Source organism: Mus musculus, chromosome 17 (genome assembly GCF_000001635.26).
Source record: "Mus musculus strain C57BL/6J chromosome 17, GRCm38.p6 C57BL/6J".
Lineage (NCBI taxonomy): Eukaryota > Metazoa > Chordata > Mammalia > Rodentia > Muridae > Mus > Mus musculus.
The window spans coordinates 24,696,177-24,713,866 of NC_000083.6; the positions used below are offsets into that span (position 1 = coordinate 24,696,177).

The 17,690-nt window shown below is 50.4% G+C and overlaps 2 protein-coding genes across 6 annotated transcripts; one reads left to right on the top strand and one right to left on the bottom strand.

Annotated features, from left to right (window-relative positions):
- The first annotated feature begins 57 nt into the window (after positions 1 to 57).
- Positions 58 to 4,354, top strand: Noxo1 (NADPH oxidase organizer 1). 5 transcript variants are annotated; one of them, NM_027988.4, is made up of 9 exons: positions 58 to 948; positions 2,044 to 2,232; positions 2,342 to 2,422; positions 2,610 to 2,685; positions 2,769 to 2,946; positions 3,093 to 3,274; positions 3,368 to 3,481; positions 3,722 to 3,839; positions 3,945 to 4,354. In NM_027988.4, exons 2-9 carry the CDS (start codon positions 2,167 to 2,169, stop codon positions 4,177 to 4,179), a joined length of 1,050 nt encoding a protein of 349 aa, NP_082264.2. In that variant the 5' UTR covers positions 58 to 948; positions 2,044 to 2,166; the 3' UTR covers positions 4,180 to 4,354. The 5 variants fall into 5 exon arrangements, with proteins under 5 accessions (NP_082264.2, NP_001344765.1, XP_017173141.1 ...); NM_001357836.1 differs by having other exon boundaries at positions 58 to 820; positions 3,945 to 4,348; XM_017317652.2 differs by lacking the exons at positions 58 to 948; positions 3,722 to 3,839 and adding an exon at positions 1,461 to 1,550.
- A 122-nt stretch (positions 4,355 to 4,476) lies between these two features.
- Positions 4,477 to 11,477, bottom strand: Tbl3 (transducin (beta)-like 3). Its single transcript, NM_145396.4, has 22 exons — positions 11,348 to 11,477; positions 9,939 to 9,990; positions 9,759 to 9,854; positions 9,625 to 9,672; positions 9,389 to 9,530; positions 9,221 to 9,305; positions 8,971 to 9,141; positions 8,635 to 8,710; positions 8,456 to 8,549; positions 8,191 to 8,372; positions 7,960 to 8,101; positions 7,816 to 7,874; positions 7,062 to 7,165; positions 6,300 to 6,447; positions 5,969 to 6,199; positions 5,801 to 5,871; positions 5,566 to 5,722; positions 5,427 to 5,485; positions 5,104 to 5,207; positions 4,944 to 5,015; positions 4,700 to 4,858; positions 4,477 to 4,609 (listed from the first exon to the last, which is right to left on the bottom strand). The coding sequence occupies exons 1-22, from the start codon at positions 11,386 to 11,388 to the stop codon at positions 4,497 to 4,499; spliced, it is 2,406 nt and encodes an 801-aa protein (NP_663371.2). The 5' UTR covers positions 11,389 to 11,477; the 3' UTR covers positions 4,477 to 4,496.
- Between the last annotated feature and the right edge of the window lie 6,213 nt (positions 11,478 to 17,690).

A 17,690-nucleotide genomic window follows, 5' to 3' on the forward strand; every position in this document is an offset into this window, starting at 1 on the left:
GCTGGGCTCAGGCCGGGGCAGGAGGCGGGGCCTGGCGGCGGGGCGGGGCTGGGGGCCGAGGCGGCGGCCCGGGTCGCGGAGGCGTAGGAGGCCTCGGGGCGGGAGGAGGCGGCGCCGGAGGCCCAGGCCGAGGCGGCACTGGCGGCTGCGGCTCCGGCTCTGCGGGTACTCTTGCGCCTGGTGACCCGCCGCGAGCCCGGCGTGCGTGGTCCATGGTGGGGTTCAGGCTTCCTCCGGCAGATGTGAAGTGTGTCGTGGAAGGCGCGCTGCGGCTGTGCTGAGATCTTGGACTGAGATGAGTTCCGAGATGCTTCTCGCATCACCCCCATCGCTTGGCTCAGACACCTAAGGGCGGCAAAATTTGGGGTCTTCCTGCCTTACGACGTGCCCACCTACACGCTTCTCGGTGCCTTAGCAACGCGCGACGGGGCGTGGCCTCACAGAGACCAGACAGTACTTATTGCCAGAGGCTACCTGTGCCCTAGTAACTGTCCCCCACTGCGCAACCTTGAGAGAGGGCGTGTCCTCATCCTCTAGCTTGGATAAAAGATTATTATGCCTATTTTAATAGCAGCCTCAGGAATTTCTTCCTTTTTTTTTTTCTTTTGGAGACAGGGTCTCATGTAACTTGGACTAACTTTGAACTCTGTATGTAGCTGAGTGAAGATGATGTTGAATTCTTGAATCTTTTTGCCACCACACCACCTCTTCAAGTGTTTGACTTAAACGCCTGTGCCATCACAGGAAGAATTCCTTCCGCTGCCTCCATGTGTTCATTTACTCTTTCTGCAAATATTTGTAGAGTGGCTGCTCTCTCCAGGTGCTGTTTCCTCCACTGAGCAGAACAAGGAACAAGCCTCCCTCTTTAGCCTTTAACCAGTGATGCAAATGCGGAAAACCCAGTACACCAGAATCATATTTACAAAACTGATGAAAGCTGTGCAGGGGGTGAGGAGACCCTTAGGCACAGGCCTTTGGGATAAGAAATCAGCTCAAATGCTTGACATTTTACAGAAACACCAGTGACGCTGGGGGCAGGGTCTAGGGAAGGTAGAGGAGATAGAGGCAGAATCCAGAGTCCGGCAAGGCCTACTTATGACCATGGTAGCAACTGGCATTTTTTTCCCTAAAAACAGAGATGTTGGGCAATTTGGGACAGTGGATTTTGTGTGTGTGTGTGTGTGTGTATTTCAAGACAGGGTTTCTTAGTGTAACCAGTCTTGACTGTCCTGGACTCTCTTTGTAGACCAGGCTGGCCTTGATCTCAGAAATCTACCTGCCTCTGCCACCCAAATGCTGGGATTAAAGGCATGTGCTACCCCACTGAGAACAGATTTTTTTAAAGAGACAGGGAGGAACCCAGAGTTGGGGGCTCCTCTGTGTGCATCTGAGAGAGGCAGTGGCTAGATAGAGTGAAGAGCATCTAAGGTTGGGAGGGGTAGACAGGGGCTGTCAACTGAGTGGTAAGAGGGGCTCACAATTCCTCACTTTTCCAGCTTCTGTCTTCTGACTTCCAACATTTCTGAAAAAAAGCCAGAAAGTTATTAAAGGTAATGCCAAGACTTAGCTAAGTAAGGAGATTGGCTTTATGACCTAGCTACTCGGGAGCCTAAGACAGTAATATTCCCAACTTTGGCAAAACCCTATCTCAAAGCAAAACAAGACAAAAACAACCAACCAAAACCAAACCAAACCAAAGCAACCAAAAAAGGACCCAGTAGTTGACTCAAGGTTGTCTGTGTCTGTAACATACTGTACTGTAGCCCAGGGTGGATTCAAAGAGCAAGCTGTTAGGCACACCCTGGAGGAGGTCACAGCAGGATGAAGAGGCAGAGGGGGCAGGTGAAGTTGAGGCGGCAGGTGCTTTGGTGGTGGAACTCCCTACAGTTTTTCTTCCCCTGACTAAGGAAGGAGAGGAGCCCCAGGTGGTTCTGTTTGAGAACAGTCTTGTACAAAGGGCCTTTTCTTCCATCTGCCCAGGCTTGCCCCTCCCCCTGGCAGTCTTCCTGTGATGAATCCTCTCTCGTTTTTTTGTGCTTCAAGAACCAGGAAACTGAACTCTTTCCTGGATTGTGAGTGCTTCGAAGGGACTCTACTTAGGGCAGTGTTGGGGAATTCCACTTCACTTCTTCCGGATGCTCGGAGCTCCTTCAAGCATCCATAGTCATGGCAAGCCCAAGACACCCAGTATCAGCCCATGCTGTAGCCTTGGTGCAAATGGACCGACTCCAGGTAGACCACACTGCCCCGTCCCTCACCCCTGCACCGATTGTCTCCAAAGATGCAAAAGGAAAACTGGCAAAGACTGAAGGAGATGTCGCCTCTACCTTTCCTCACACAGACATTTGCCTTCTCCGTGTGCTGGTCAGACAACAGTGACACATTTGTGCGGAGGAGCTGGGATGAGTTCAGGCAGCTCCAGGTAAGTTAACACTGGGACTATACTCCAGTGGGTATTGGCTCCAGTCCAGAGTCCTCTGGATACTCCATCTGTGGATGACCTCAGTCCAAGGACCTCCCCTTCTGCCTGTAGGAGCTCTTCTAGGGACCCTTCCCTCCCTAGGGGGTTCTCTCCATCTCAAAGACTAACACCTGCTCCTCCCCACCAGAAGACCCTTAAGAAAACCTTCCCAGTGGAGGCAGGCCTGCTACGGAGATCTGAACAAGTTCTTCCCAAGCTTCCTGGTCAGGCCTGTAAGGGTCATGGGATGGTAAGGGCAGTGTGCGTGAGTGGGGCCCCACAGTGTGTGCTTGTGATACCCGGGCAGATGCTCCATTGCTGACACGTCGGGGGCATACTGGTCGAGGACTGGTACGTTTGCGGCTGCTGGACACCTATGTACAGGCATTGCTGGCAACCTCAGAACACATATTGAGGAGTTCAGCACTTCACGGCTTCTTTGTACCCAAACCTCTGGATCTGGAGCCCATGCTGCCTCCTGGCAGGTGACTAACCTTCACCCTGCTCCCAGCCAATGCACTTGTTGGAGGGTCAGATGAGAAGGCTGGGCTGATATATATATATATATGAAAAGGGGTAGTCCCAGCCTCCTTCCTACTTATTTCTTACATGTGTGGGCTGCACTGCCCAGCCTGGTGATCCTGCCTACACCAGAGGAGCCCTTATCCCAACCCAGAGGCAGCCTTGACATTCATAGCCTGGAGGCTCAGAGCATTCCCTGTGTACAGCCTTTCCACACTCTTGACATAAGAGACAGACCTTTCCACACCAAGGCTCAAGAAATTCTGGACATATTACTACGACATCCTTCAGGTAAAACCTCACTATTAAGAACCTGGGGTTTTCCCTCTGTTCAAAATGGATGCAGACCTAGGTATCTGAGCCCTTTCCTGGCCTCTTAAACAGGCTGGTGGCTGGTGGAGAACAAGGATCAGCAGGTAGCCTGGTTTCCAGCTCCCTACCTGGAGGAGGTAGCAACGTGCCAAGGCCAGGAGTCAGGCCTGGCTTTGCAAGGAAGTGGTATGAGCCCATCCCTACTATAAACTCAGCACTATGAGTGGACCTAGACCTTTGGCAAGGCCAATACCACACCCAGGAGGGAGGTAGTAGTGGGGCACTAGGCATGTGGGTGCTGCTTAGAGCCAGGAGCAAGCCCAAGTGGGTTTCAGAGCAGTGCAGGGTGCCCAGAGGCCAGGCCAGGAACGGTGAGGGTGGACTCTGACCTTCAGCTCCACAGTGGTCCCCACATCCCTATCTTAGGGAGGCAGTTCTGCACTACTCAGGCCTACGAGGGCAGTCGCTCTGATGAGCTATCCGTGCCCTCAGGGGCACGTGTCCATGTGCTGGAGACCTCAGACCGAGGCTGGTGGCTGTGCAGGTACAGTGAAGTGTGTGTGTCTCTGTGTGGTGGAGCAGTGGCAGGCTCTGCCTGGCCGGACGGGAACATAGGTAACTCCTTAACCAAGCCCTGCTTTTCCTGCAGGTATAATGGCCGGACAGGCCTACTCCCTGCAATGTCGCTGCAACCTGAAGGGCTGGGCTCGCTCCTGGGCAGGCCAGGGTTCCCAGACAGTGCTGGGGCAGACAAGGTGGCTGAGGACAGGACCATTCCCCCTGTAGTACCAACTCGTCCCTGTATGAGTGCCATCCAGAGTCGATGCTGCTCCATTACCCGCAGGGCACTGGGACAGGAACAAGGGACTCGGGTTCCCCGTTGAGGATTGTATTGCTGCTCTGCAGAGAGGTTGTACTGTCAAAGCCAACCTCAGGCAAAGCAGGGATCTAGACCTCACCAAGAAAGCAGGATTAAGAGTGGGGCTCTATGGCTGGCAGGGCCACGGGCCAGCTAACTTTCTATTTCCTCTAAATAAAACTGGAATGACTTCACCCAAATCACTGTGCACTGAGGGAATGGGGCGGGGTGGGCTTGAATTCCTAGAGATGACGCCTCGGTCAGCCAAGTGTGGCCAAGGACTTTGGGAGAGACTGATCAGATTCACATGAGAAACCAAGTTAGAAAGTTAACTTTTCTGTTTCATAGGGCTGGGGGAGCTGCAGCAGGGCATGGGGACAGCTTCATGTTGTGCCACAGGAAGTCCAGGAAGGTGGCTGCTTGCAGTGTCCTGCTAAGCCGCTGAAAGTGCCGCTCTAGAGGAAAACAGAGGAGGCTCAGGCTGGGGTGGGGGTTGTCTGTGAACCCACTAGGAGCATCCCTGGACCCAGGACCATGTCACATACCAGTGTAGGGCAGCAAGGCCTCCAGTGACCCCCGCACCCCGTCGTAGGCCAGCAGCTCCTCAGGAGCCTCGTGCCGCAGCAGCACACCAAGCACAGCCTGGGCTTCGTGGCAATGTCTGGAGTTTGTGTTCCACGTGACACAGAAGCGCAGCAGGGCCTCTGTAGGTAACAGATGGTCACCAACCCCATTCTGCCCACCAGGCCACCCCCTCCCCAGCCTGGTTTCTTCCAGCCTGCCCACAACCTTTCTGGTCTCTTCGCAGTCGGAGTACAGTGGCTTCCAGCTTCTCACAGGCCTCAGGATCTCTCCGGATGGCTATGAGAGGAAAGTCTGAGCTTGAGGAAAGGGCTCACCAATCCCTGGAGCCTCCCCTACCCCACCTCCTCCTGGGGTAGGCGCTGACCCTGGATAACGGTCAGCACAGTGTGGGGACGATCCAGAGAGATGGCAAGGCCTAGTGCCCGGAGATACCGCTTCTCATGGAGCAGGTTGTCCAGTTCTTGCTGCCTGGTGGGACAGAGGAAAGCACATGGTCACTCAGAGACCCCGGCTCAGCCTGAGTGCCCATAAGTATGAACCCTACCCCGGCCCATTTCCTGTGCTGCACAGTAGGAACATGCAGGGGCTGCTGCTGCTGCTACTAGATGCAGGAGCTGGTACTGCTAGGACGTGCAAGGGGTGCTACTCCTGAGGGGATGCAGCAGGGTCTACCCAGCCCAGACTCACTTGATCACCTGCTCTTCCCGTTTGGCCTGCTCTTCTGCCTGCTCAGCTTCTGTCACATCCTGGGATCAAATTAGGGTCAGCCAAGCCCCAGTGCTGTCAAAGGACTGCCCTGCCTCATCCCACCCCATAGGGTTCAAACCTTCCAGAGAATGATTCGGGAGTCACTGCCACCGGTGATGGCATGATCATCCAGTTGGCTGCAGTGTAGTCCCCAGACCTTGTCCTCGTGAGCATCCAGGGTCCGCACACACTCGTTGCTCTTAATGGTCCACAGCTTCAGGAGCCCATCAGAGCCACTGAGTTGAGAATGGATGGGCTCAGTGTAGGGGCGTGTCCCTCCCCAGGTATCCCCAGAGGACTCCTAGCTCACTCACCTAGACAGCAGCTGTGAGCCACGGCTTACAAAGGCCACCTTCAGTACAGAAGCATCGTGTCCCTCAAATGTCTGCAGGGAGAGACAGAGGACCTGAGTGGTATGGGCATGAGAGGGTATATTATATACCCATATACTGGATACTACAGACAGTATTATATATACCTACCTTGAGGCAACTGAAGTCCTGCAGTGCCCAGAGCTTGATGGTACCATCAGCAGAGGCTGTGGCCAGCACCTGGTCCGTAGGTGAGAACTGGACATTCCAGAGGCCACGTCGGTGGCCTGTAAAAACACCTAACAGTTGGCACTGAGGCAAGGCCCAGAGCTTAGCTGTGCGATCCTGTGAGCCTGTTGCTAACAGCTTGTCATTGGGGGAGACAGCCAAACTGTTGATGTCCTGGTGACGAAAGCAGGTAACAAAACTTAAGACACTAAGACACCCATCCCAGCAAAGGCTCAGCCACACCCCACCCCAGAGGCCATGTATGGCTGGCTACTTTGTCGTGGCATCGCCGAGTGGTCTGGGCTTGTAGAAGCACGGGGCCACTGTCTGCAGCTGTGCTCTTGGCCAGCAGAGCTTCAGGGAGAGGCCAGAGCTTCACAGTACAGTCCTGACTGCCAGTCACCAGGAAAGATTCTTTTAGCCTGTATCCAACAAGAAAGGAGACACTAGCCAGGCGTGGTGGCGCACGCCTTTAATCCCAGCACTCAGGCTGCAGAGGCAGGCGGATTTCTGAGTTCCAGGACAGCCTGGTCTACAAAGTGAGTTCCAGGACAGCCAGGGCTATACAGAGAAACCCTGTCTCGGAAAAAAAAAACCAAAAACAAAAAAAAAAAGGAGACACTGCTCAGGCCGAAGGATACTAGTTGCAGTGCACCAAGCTTTGCCCTCTGCACCATGATCAGGACTAGAAGGATAATCTCAGCATGCAGACCGGCCAACATCACCCCCAAATGCCTCTGCCTATCCCATCCACCCTCAGTATCCAGCGACTGGTGCCAAGCACAGGTCAAGTTCTTAATGAAGGGTCACACTCCAGCAGGACCTCCTTCAGTCATTCTCCCCATTTCCCGCCCTTCCCACTTTGTCCACCTTCCAAGGGCACCCAAGTTCCCCGGGCCTCTTCTCTGTTCCACATCTTTGCTAAAGCCCCATAGCATGGCCAAATGAGCACACTCATTCTCTACCCTGTGCTAGAAGCCAGTAACTTGGGCCTTTCCCTCCTTGGATACCCCAGGGCCAGGTCTTGATCCCTTACCTAGAACAGCAGATGGTGCCCACACTATGTGTGTGGCCAGAACCCTGAGCTACACAGGCCACCTGGCCAGCCTTGTTCATCTTCCAGATGCGTATGCTCTGATCCTGTGGAAAGTAGGGGTTGGAGAGAGATGATGAGTCATAGTTTTCTTTTCTTTTTTTTTTTTTAAGATTTATTTATTATATGTATACTGTAGCTGTCTTCAGACACTCCAGAAGAGGGCGTCAGATCTTGTTACAGATGGTTGTGAGCCACCATGTGGTTGCTGGGATTTGAACTTCAGACCTTCGGAAGAGCAGTCGGGTGCTCTTACCCACTGAGCCATCTCACCAGCCTGAGTCATAGTTTTCTTGCCTTGGTTTTCACTTGGGAGGCCTGGGCCTTCCCCTCCCTTCCCCTTCCTCCTCCCTCCCCCCACGGGTTTTTCTTTTTCTTTTTTCTTTTTTTTTTCTTTTTGTTTTTTTTCGAGACAGGGTCTCTCTGTATAGCCCTGGCTGTCCTGGAACTCACTTTGTAGACCAGGCTGGCCTCAAAGTCAGAAATCCGCCTGCCTCTGCCTCCCAAGTGCTGGGATTAAAGACATGCGCCACCACTGCCTGGCTCTCTTGGTTTTTCAAGACAAGGTTTCCCTATGTAGCCCTAGCTGTCCTGGGACTCACAAAGATCTGTCTGCCTCTGCCCTGCACCCCAAGTGCTGGGATTAAAGGTGTGCCACCACTGCCCAGCTGTCATCATATCTTTTCTGGGGTCTCACCTTGGCACAGCTAGCAAAGAGCCACCCCTTCCGGAACACATCCAGGGCCAAGACAATGTCTGGGAGAGAGGGGAGGAGCGGTCAGAGAACAAGTGTATCAAGGAGATGGGGAAGGGTTCTATCAACTCCAGGCTGAGGACTTACCTGTGTGACCATGGAGGATCTGACAAGCCAAAGTCTGCAGCTCAAACACCTTCAGGCAAGGGCTGTTGGAAGCCACGACGATGTGGGAGTCACTGGGCCCCAGGAAGCGAACATCCAATACTTCCTCACTATAGCCAGCAAACTGTGGGAGACAGGAAGGTCGTGAGTGAGGGCCTGCATGCAAAGAAGCCTACAACCCAAGCCCTGCACTGGGCAGGAACAAATGCTTACCTGTTTCTGCAACTGTAAGGAGTGTGCCTCATAGAGGAGCAGGTTGTGATCGGCAGTGACAGTGAGGAGCAGGTCAGCAGCACGGGCCAGGGTACAGTGGGTCAGTTCCTGCCGTAGGCCTGGCATTTGTGGCTGGGTGTATACACACTGCCCAGAAGCGGCCTCCCACACACGAAGGATCCCTGTAGGATAACAAGGGCTGTTGAAGGATGAGGTCCACAGGCTTCCCCCAGCCCCTGGTCCACGTGTGGCCAGTCCCCCACACCTTGGTCACCAGCTGTTAAGAAGTGCAGGCCTGAGCTCTTCACACCCAGCGCAGGTGCCGGCTGTTCGGGCAGTAGCACAGAGGCTTCCACGCTCTGCGGATGAGCAAGATCAGAGCCTGTACAGCCAAGTATCCTCTCCTTGCCCCATTCACACACCCTGGCCCGTAGGCAGCCATACCTCAAACACTGGCACCGTCCTTGTAGTCTGGTAGCTCTGAAGGTCCCAAACTATGCAGATCTTGTCACGGCCAGAGCTGAGGAAAAGCAGGTCCCTCTGTTGCAGTCTCAGCCTTGGCCTCCTCTTTCTTTCTTTCTTTTTTTTTTTTTTTTTTGTTTTTTCGAGACAAGGTTTCTCTGTATAGCTCTGGCTGTCCTGGAACTCACTTTGTAGACCAGGCTGGTCTTGAACTCAGAAATCCACCTGCCTTTGCCTCCCAAGTGCTGGGATTAAAGGTGTGTGCCACCACCGCCCGGCTGACCTCTCCTATCCACCCACCAGTAGCCAGCCACTGACCTGAGCATAGTGTGGCCACCCTCACTAAAGGACAGAGAAGTGACAGCACTATAGTGTGCAGTCAGGACAGCCAAACATGAGCGGTCCTGCAGTGACCACACGCGGATAGAGGTGTCCACAGCTGAGGAGAAGAGCAGCAGGCGGGTGGGGTCTGGATGGAAGGCCACCAAACTGAAAGCAGGGACAGACAAATGAGCTGGACTTCCAAGGGTGGTGCCCCCGCCCATCCTTCCTCCACCACCCTACTCACTGCACCACACCAGGTGAGCCTCGAAAGTGGTGTGTCCCGTAATGTTGCACAATGTCCCAAACACGTACAGCCCCATCACAGCCGCCTGTAGGGATGTGTTTGAGGTTAAGGGTGTACAGAACCCTACCTTAGTATCCCCCCAGCACACCCACCTAGCTGGGGTCCTACCTGTGGCTAACAGTGTAGAGGTGGCATCAAAAGCCATGGAGGCCACAGGAGCTGTGTGTATCGCCTTCCACAGGCGAGTGACAGTGCCTTCCCGCCAGGCCCACTGAGCCAGCAGCAGTGCGCGGCTGGCTGTTACGAGTACCTGGGGAAGGGTGTGGGATAGTAAAGATGAGGGATAATACATTCAGTGTGGAAGGGAGGTCCCAGAGCTTACCCACCGCCCCTACCCATCATACTTCATCATCAGGACTGAGGTCAAAGGAGGTAATGTCCTCTTGGTCCTCCTAAAGGAAGAGTGGGCATAGAGAACACCATAAGAATATGCTGCCCTCCCCCAGGGCCTCTCACATCTGCCCAAGTCTGTCCTTACCTGCTCCAGGCTCCGAAGCAAAGCCCCTGAGGCCACATCCAGGATGTTAACTTTGGTACCACAGACACAGAAGAGGTAATGGCCAGTCTGGTCCAGCTAGGGACAAAAGGGGTCTCAGCCAAGGAACTACTCAGTACTCACTAAACCCCCCACCCCCGCTATGCCCCTGGGGATAGTTACCTGTGCTTTCCCACCCTTGTAGAAAGGTTCAATCTTTCGCTCAACAGCATAGCTGGGAAGAGAACAGGATGCTGAGTGATGGCCTAATGTCCTTGCCCCAGTGCCCCCAGACCACTGGGTGCTCTCCCAGAGATGAGACAAATGCTTGCCCTTGCTGAGCGCCCAGGCAGCAGCAGGAACCCGGGGGTGAAAACCAAGCATCTCCGTGGGAGGATGTTTCACATTATGGAGAGGCTGAGATGCATGCCCCAGTGGCTCTCATGGGGTCATCAGACAGGTTGAAGAGATGGGCCTGACTCAAGGTGAAGGAAGCCCAACAGCCCAGGCTTCAGCACTGAGGTCTTTTGGGGGCTCTCTACTAGTTGTGGGAGGCCAGGAATAGTAACATACTCTCAAAGTCTTGACCAGTAGGCCCAGCATGCCACCCCACTCCTCCAGCCTCAGTGTCATTTGGTTTCTCCCGACTAACAGTGACTTCTGGGATCTGACTAAAGCTGCCCTCTTTTCCACTCCCTCTACTGCTTTGGTCCAAGCCGATGAAATTTTCTGGGAGGTAATGGCGGTGGCCATTGCAGTCTCCTCAGTGAGTTTCTTACCAGCGCTTTCATCTCTGTTGTCTAATGACTTCTAAAACAACTGAGGGGTGTCTCTGCAGTGCCTAAACTTCCCCTTCTTTCACACCTCACATGCTTTTGTGACATTACCCTGCCTGGCCCAGAAGGACTTTTGCCTGCCTTCCTTTCTTTCTTTTCTTTTCTTTTTTGTTTGTTTGCTTTTTGAGACAGGGTTTCTCTGTGTAGCCCTGGCTGTCCTGGAACTCACTTTGTAGACCATGCTGGCCTCGAACTCAGAAATCCGCCTGCCTCTGCCTCCCGAGTGCTGGGATTTAAGGCGTGAGCCACCATGCCCAGCTTTGCCTATCTTTCTTAATAGTCAACACCACAGCGTCACTGCTCCTGGCCCAGGCACTATAACAGGTCATTTGCTTCTGCCCTCTATTTGGGCTGGGCTGGGCTTTCCAAATTCAAATGCTCTGCCCTCCAACCTCCTAAGTCCAGTCCGTGGAAGTCTGCCCATCAAAATAAAAGCAGCGTCGGAGACTCTGCAACCAGTTAACCCATCAACAGAGATGCTGTCAGCACCGAGGCTTTTCTTTGCAAGAGCTCCCTTGCCATAATCCATTCCACTCAGTGACAGATGGAAATTAGTTATCTGAAAACTGCACACTATGAATAAAGGCAGAGCCTCTTCCTATCTTAGCACTAAACAGCAGCTGTTCACAGGGGAACTGACTGAGCTCAGGACTCAGAGCCCCCGCTATCACAATGAACACCCCTCCTAAACTCCTGGCTCCCTTTTCCGGTTCCTCCCCATTTCCCTTCGGGTCCGCGCCTCCTCCGAGGACTTACTTGGCTTTGAAGCGGCACAATCCCGCCGCAGTCTCGGCCATGTCCCAGGGCAGCGCCTCCAAGTTCAGCAGCCTTTCTCCCCGCGTGAACCGGCCAGTGTGCTACTCTGTACTTCAAGGCACGCGGTGATGACGTCAGGAGCCGCAACTCCTTGACGCCATCAACATGCGCGCCGGGAGACCGGCTGCTGCCACTGGGAGTGGGAGCCGAAGGCATATCCAGTGTGGATGCTGGCAGCTGGCAGTAGAACGTCTTATTTACTGTTTTCATTTGGGTCTGTTTTCCTTTCCTTTCCTTTTTCCTTTCCTTTCCTTAACTGTCCTGTCCTTTTTTTTTTTTTCTTTTGGTTTTGTTAGACAAGATGTCTTTTACAACAACGGATTGGTGTCTCGGCGGTGCTTAAAGCTTCCCCTATCGCCGGGCGTGGTGGCGCACGCCTTTAATCTCAGCACTGGGGAGATCGAGGCCAGCCTGGTCTACAAAGTGAGCTCCAGGACAGCCAGGGCTATACAGAGAAACCCTGTCTCGAAAAACAAAAACAAAACAAAACAAAACAAAACAAAAAAAGCTTCCCCTATCACATGCTTCTGTAGATCTTGTCCAGGACTTTCGCCTCTGTGCCCCGCCCCCAACCCGATGTGTGTTTGTGTGTGTGTAACTGTCTGTCTGTCTCGCTCTCCTTTCCTCCTTCCCTCCCTCTCCCCCCACTCCCTTTTGTGTTTTTCGAGATACAGATTCTCTGAAGCACTGGTTGTCCTAGAACTCGTTCTATTGAAGATCTGCTTACTTCTACTTCGCGACTGCTGGATTTAAAGGCGTGTCCTTCCGGCTTGTTTTCTTTTCATTAAAAATTAATTTGTAGCCGGGCGTGGTGGCACACGCCTTTAATCCCAGCACTCGGGAGGCAGAGGGAGGCGGATTTCTGAATTCGAGGCCAGCCTGGTCTACAAAGTGAGTTCCAGGACAGCCAGGGCTATACAGAGAAACCCTGTCTCGAAAAACCAAAAAAATAAAAATAATAAATAATAAATAAAAAATAATAATAATTTGCAGGGCTGGAGAGATAGCTCAGTGGTTAAGAGCATTGGCTGCTCTTCCCGAGGTCCTGAGTTCAATTCCCAGCAACCACATGGTGACTGACAGCTGTTTATAATGTGATCTAATGTCCCTTTCTGGCATGCAGATGTATATGTAGATAGAGCACTTTATAAATAAATTTTAAAATTAACTTGCAGGCTGGAGAGGGCTCAGTGGTGAAGAGTGCTGACTGCTTCTCCAGAGATCCTGAGTTCAATTTCCAGGAAACACATGGTAACTCACAAACATACATAATGAGATCTAGTGCCCTCTTCTGTCCTGCAGTCGTACATGCAGGCAGAACACTGGTTACATAAATAAATCTTAAAAAGAAAATTAATTTACACTCAGTAAGCTGAGGTAGGTGGATCTCTGAATTCAGGGTCGGCCTTGTCTATAGCATAAGTTTCAGCACAGCCAAGGCTACACAGAAAAACCCTGTTTCGGGAAAAAAAATGATTAAGGAAGAGTCTGATTATGTATTCAGTTAGTTTTAGGCTGGTCTGGAATTGTGTGATAATCTAGACTGGCTTCAGGCTCAAGCTCTTTCTGTTTCAGCCTCTCTGATACCCTCAAGTTATCATTTAGTGTGTGTGTGTGTGTGTGTGTGTGTGTGTGTGTGTGTGTGTGTGTGTGCGCGCACGCGCGCGCGCCACACATCTGCCCACTCCACATAGTATATGTATAGACAGAGGACCTGGAAATAACTTCTTTCTTCCACTGTGTAGATCCCAGGGATTAAACTCAGATTATCAGGCTTGGCAGCAGTTACTCAGTGAGACATCTCAGACATCTCTCTAGGCCAGTTTGTGTGTGTGTGTATGTGTGTGTGTGTTTCTGAAAACAAGCAACATGGTCTTTTTTTTTTTTTTTTTTGGTTTTTCGAGACAGGGTTTCTGTGTGTGGCCCTGGAACTCACTCTGTAGACCAGACTGGCCTCGAACTCAGAAATTCGCCTGCCTCTGCCTCCCAAATGCCCGGCGCGCAACATGGTCTTTATTGGCCTGGTTGACTTGAAACAATCTAGCCCAGGCTGGCTTTGAACTCACAGAGATTCCCCCTGCCTCTGAATCATGAGTGCTGGAATTAAAGGCATGTGCTATTACCACCCTCCTTCCAGGCCTTTTTATCTTAACATGGATTTTTAAAGTGCTTTTGGCCTAGGCATGGTTGGAGATACCTTTAATCCCAGTACTCAGGAGGCAGAGGCAAACAGATCTCTGAATTCAAGACTGGCTTGGTCTACTTAATGAATATCAAGTCACCCAAGACTCTGTAGTGAAAACCTGTCTCAAATAAACCATTTTCTTTTATTAAATGCTTCTGGAAATGTTTACATTTGCCCCTTAGCAGGTATGGTCAATATGTAACAGTCCTGAAAGATGTAACCATCTAGGGGTCTTGATTAGACTCATTTTCTCTGCCAATAAAAGAATTAAAAGGCAGGGGAAAGAAACTCAAGTGTAACAGGTGGCAGCAGAGAACTCTCAAAGATGGCAAGCAGGACAAACAGAGTGAGCAGGCGAAGAAAGTTGGTTTTTATGGGTAGGAAATCATACACATAGCAGGCATAAAGACCCTCCATGATGCAGAAGAGGCACTGAGACAAGGCCCAGCTTCTCCTTGAGAGCCTGGAGTTTTGAAAGTTTCTGGTGTCTTCCTCCTGCTAATTTAGTGCTGGTTACTTTGAGGAAAAACAGGATGGCTGATTGGCTCACCACTACCACTGTGGTGTAAACATATGCTGACCCACCTTTGAACTTGGTGAGCCAGTCCATTCTCAGGGCCCCTACTGGCAAGAGAGACAGTGCACAGGTGAAACCTGGAGGTAGTGGCACAGTTAGATATGAAGAAAAGGCCAGGCAGTGGTGGCTCACGCCTTTAATCCCAGCACTTGGGAAGCAGAGGCAGGTGGATTTCTGAGTTTGAGGCCATCCTGGTCTACAAAGTGAGTTCCAGGACAGCCAGGCTACACAGAGAAATCCTGTCTCAAAAACAAACAAACAAACAAAAAAACCAAACCCACCTCCCCCCCAAAAAAATGAAAAAGAAAAAAAAAAAAAGAAAGAAATGAAAAAATATTCAAAAGGAAAATTTAAAAAGTGAAGTTGAGCTGCGTGCGCAGTGGTGGTGTCTCCTTTTTTCCCCAGCACTCTGAAGGCTGAGGCAGGTGGATCTCTGAGTTCAAGGCCAGCCTGTTTTACAGAGTGAGTTCCAGGGCAGCCAGGGATACACAGAGAGATGCTGTCTTAGAAAAAAACCAAAAGGTTCACAAGGCCTTCATTTAAAACTGCCTGGGATTTGTCGTAGGTTAAGAGAAGGAGGAAGCCATCTTGGAAGTTCCCTGTCCTTTTCACGGCTATTCTTGGTTGTTAACTACCTCTGGATTAACTTTGGTTAATAACAAAAACACCCAAAAGTGGCCAGGTACACCTATTCAGGAGTGTGGGAATACCCACTTTTAAAGATTTATTATTTTTTATTTATATGAGTACACTGCAGCTGTCAGACACACCAGAAGAGGGCAGCAGATCCCATAACAGATGGTCGTGAGCCATCATGTGGTTGCTGGGATTTGAACTCAGGACCTCTGGAAGAGCAGTCAGTGCTTATAACCTCTGAGCCATCTCTCCAGCCCAATGCCCACTTTTTTGTTTTTTAAAGATTTATTTATTTATTTATTTATTTATTTTTGTATGTGAGAACACCATAGCTGTACAGATGGTTGTGAGCCTTCATGTGGTTGTTGGGAATTGAATTTCTAGGATCTCTTCTTGTTCTAGTCGGCCCCACTTGCTCAGTTCCTGCTTGTTCCAGGCCAAAGATTCATTTATTATCATACATAAGTACACTGTAGTTGACTTCTGATTCACCAGAAAAGGGCCTTAGGTCTTATTACAGGTGGTTGTAAGCCACCATGTGGTTGTTGGGATTTGAACTCAGAACCTTTGGTGGAGTACTCAGTGCTCTTACCTGCTGAGCCATCTCGTCAGCCCCCAATACCTACTTTTATTTTGGATCTTTTGAGATCCAAATCTCTAATCCAAATCTTTTGAGGTGGGAAGATCCACCTTGAACTGGGTCAACATCTGCTGACAGCCTCTATAAAGGACGTGGAAGAAGGAACCCTGCTCATTGGCCTATTTTTTTTCAGAATTTTGGTGTATAATGAAGACCAGCTGAGAAATCCTGCCTCATAGACTGAACAGCTACTGAATTCTTGGACCTTCCTTTGGTAGACAGCTTGACTACAGCCTATGTGCCATTCTAATAAATAATATATATATATGTACATATTATATATATATATGCATACACATTCTATATATATATATATATATATATATATATATACATATTCTAAGAAAACCCTGACTAATACAATCTTCATTATTTAGTCATGCCCCCTCTTTCTATCTTCATATCAGGGAATCTAACTCCCAGTCACTTACAGAAATGAAGATATTCTAAAAAGATACTTGTAGTGGCTGAGAGATGGCTCAGCAATTTAGAGTACTTGTTCTTGAAGAGCACCTGGGTTTGATTCCCAATACTCATATGGTAGTATACTTAACCCCATTCCAGGGTAGCCCATGACCTCGTTTGACTTTATTATAGCACCAGTAATGCACATGGCTCACATACAAACATGTAAGGTAAAACATTCATACACATGAAATAAAGCTAAAAGATGCATGTGGCCAGGCATGGTGGTACATGCCTTTAATCTCTCTCTCTCTCTCTCTCTCTCTCTCTCTCTCTCTCTCTCTTTTTTTTTCCCAAGACAGGGTTTCTCTGTGTAGCCCTGGCTGTCCTGGAACTCACTCTGTAGACCAGACTGGCCTCGAACTCAGAAATCTGCCTGCCTCTGCCTCCCGAGTGCTGGGATTAAAGGCATGTGCCACCACGGCCAGCACTGGGTTTTTGTTTGTTTGTTTTGTTTGAGTTACACATGTTATTAACAACCACGTTGGCACTGGGAATCAAATCCAGGTCCTCTAGATCAGCCAGAGCTCTGTTTTGTTGTTTGTTTTTCTTTTTTTTTCCATTGATTTTATTTTATTTCATTGAGTGTGTGGTGGAAGAGTGAAAATGAGTCAAAAGGGAGGGAGGGAGGGAGGTCTGTCTTTCGTGCGTCCCTTGTGGTGCTTTATCCAAAAGACTTTGGTTCTGGCCTCCCATTTTATTCTCAAAGGGCAGACTGGGATCCCTCCTCCTCCATGATTGTTCCCCACTGTAGTGCGTGCGTGCGTGTGTGCGTGCGTGTGTGTGTGTGGGGGGGGGTATGAAAAACAGAAGGCAGGAGGAACTGGCCGACCTCCTTATCTTATAGATTGTCCGAATCTATCTTTGGAGAAAGTATTCCATGGCCACTGTGTGCTCCCTGAGATTCGTGTTTACTCCTTCAGGTTAGTCCAGCCTTGAGTAGACTTTGAAGGTACAGATAGAACCAGAGGCTACTGAACACCTCTCCCAAAAATGTGTTTTGGTTTTGTTTTTTTTTTTTTCAAGACAGGGTTTCTCTGCGTAACAGCCCTATCTTGGAGCCTGCTTTGTAAACTAGGCTGGCCTTGAACTCAGAGATCCACCCACCTCTGCCTGTAGAGTGTCAGTCAGTGGTCTCTCTCTCTCTCTCTTTTTTTTAAAGATTAACTTATTTATTATGTATATAGCAGTCTCCTGCATGTATGCCTGAAGACCAGAAGAGGGCGTCAGATCTCATTACAGATGGTTGTGAGCCACCCTGTGGTTGCTGGGAATTGAACTCAGGGCCTCCGGAAGAGCAGCCAGTGCTCTCTTAACCTCTGAGCCATCTCTCCAGCCCCCAGCCGGCTATCTTTAATGCTGAGGCCACCCAGTCCATAAAACCTTGACTGATATTAACAGATTTGCACATCCCTGCCCTTCTATTTAAATTTTGGTCTCACTTCAGGACCCTTCCAGCCACCCTGGGGACTCACTGGATGTGTTTCTCTTCCCGATGTGACCACACTGGAGTCACTTGCTTTGGGGATGTTTGCTGCTGATTCCTCCCAAATGGCTGCAGGCTCTTTATCAATCTTCATTCATTGAACTAATTGGCTTCTCCCACATACACTAAAAGGAATGCCAATAACTGTAGCGCCTACATTTTACACTGATGCAAATAAATTGGGAATGGATGGTTATGAGTCAGGAAAAAAAAGAAAAAGCAAAGTAACTCAAACCCCATATACTCCAGTTCAAAGGTCAAGAGTACAGTTAATGCAGTTCTTATGGTTCTGAT

Coding starts and splice junctions, on each gene's coding strand:
- Noxo1 (NM_027988.4), top strand. CDS start 2,167: ATGGCAAGCCCAAGACACCCAGTATCAGCCCATGCTGTAGCCTTGGTG. Junction 2,423..2,609: donor ATGAGTTCAGGCAGCTCCAG/GTAAGTTAACAC, acceptor CCTCCCCACCAG/AAGACCCTTAAGAAAACCTT. Junction 3,482..3,721: donor CCTGGCTTTGCAAGGAAGTG/GTATGAGCCCAT, acceptor TCCCTATCTTAG/GGAGGCAGTTCTGCACTACT.
- Tbl3 (NM_145396.4), bottom strand. CDS start 11,388: ATGGCCGAGACTGCGGCGGGATTGTGCCGCTTCAAAGCCAA. Junction 8,711..8,970: donor GGTGGCCACACTATGCTCAG/GTCAGTGGCTGG, acceptor GCTTTTCCTCAG/CTCTGGCCGTGACAAGATCT. Junction 5,872..5,968: donor AGGACTTCAGTTGCCTCAAG/GTAGGTATATAT, acceptor CTCTCCCTGCAG/ACATTTGAGGGACACGATGC.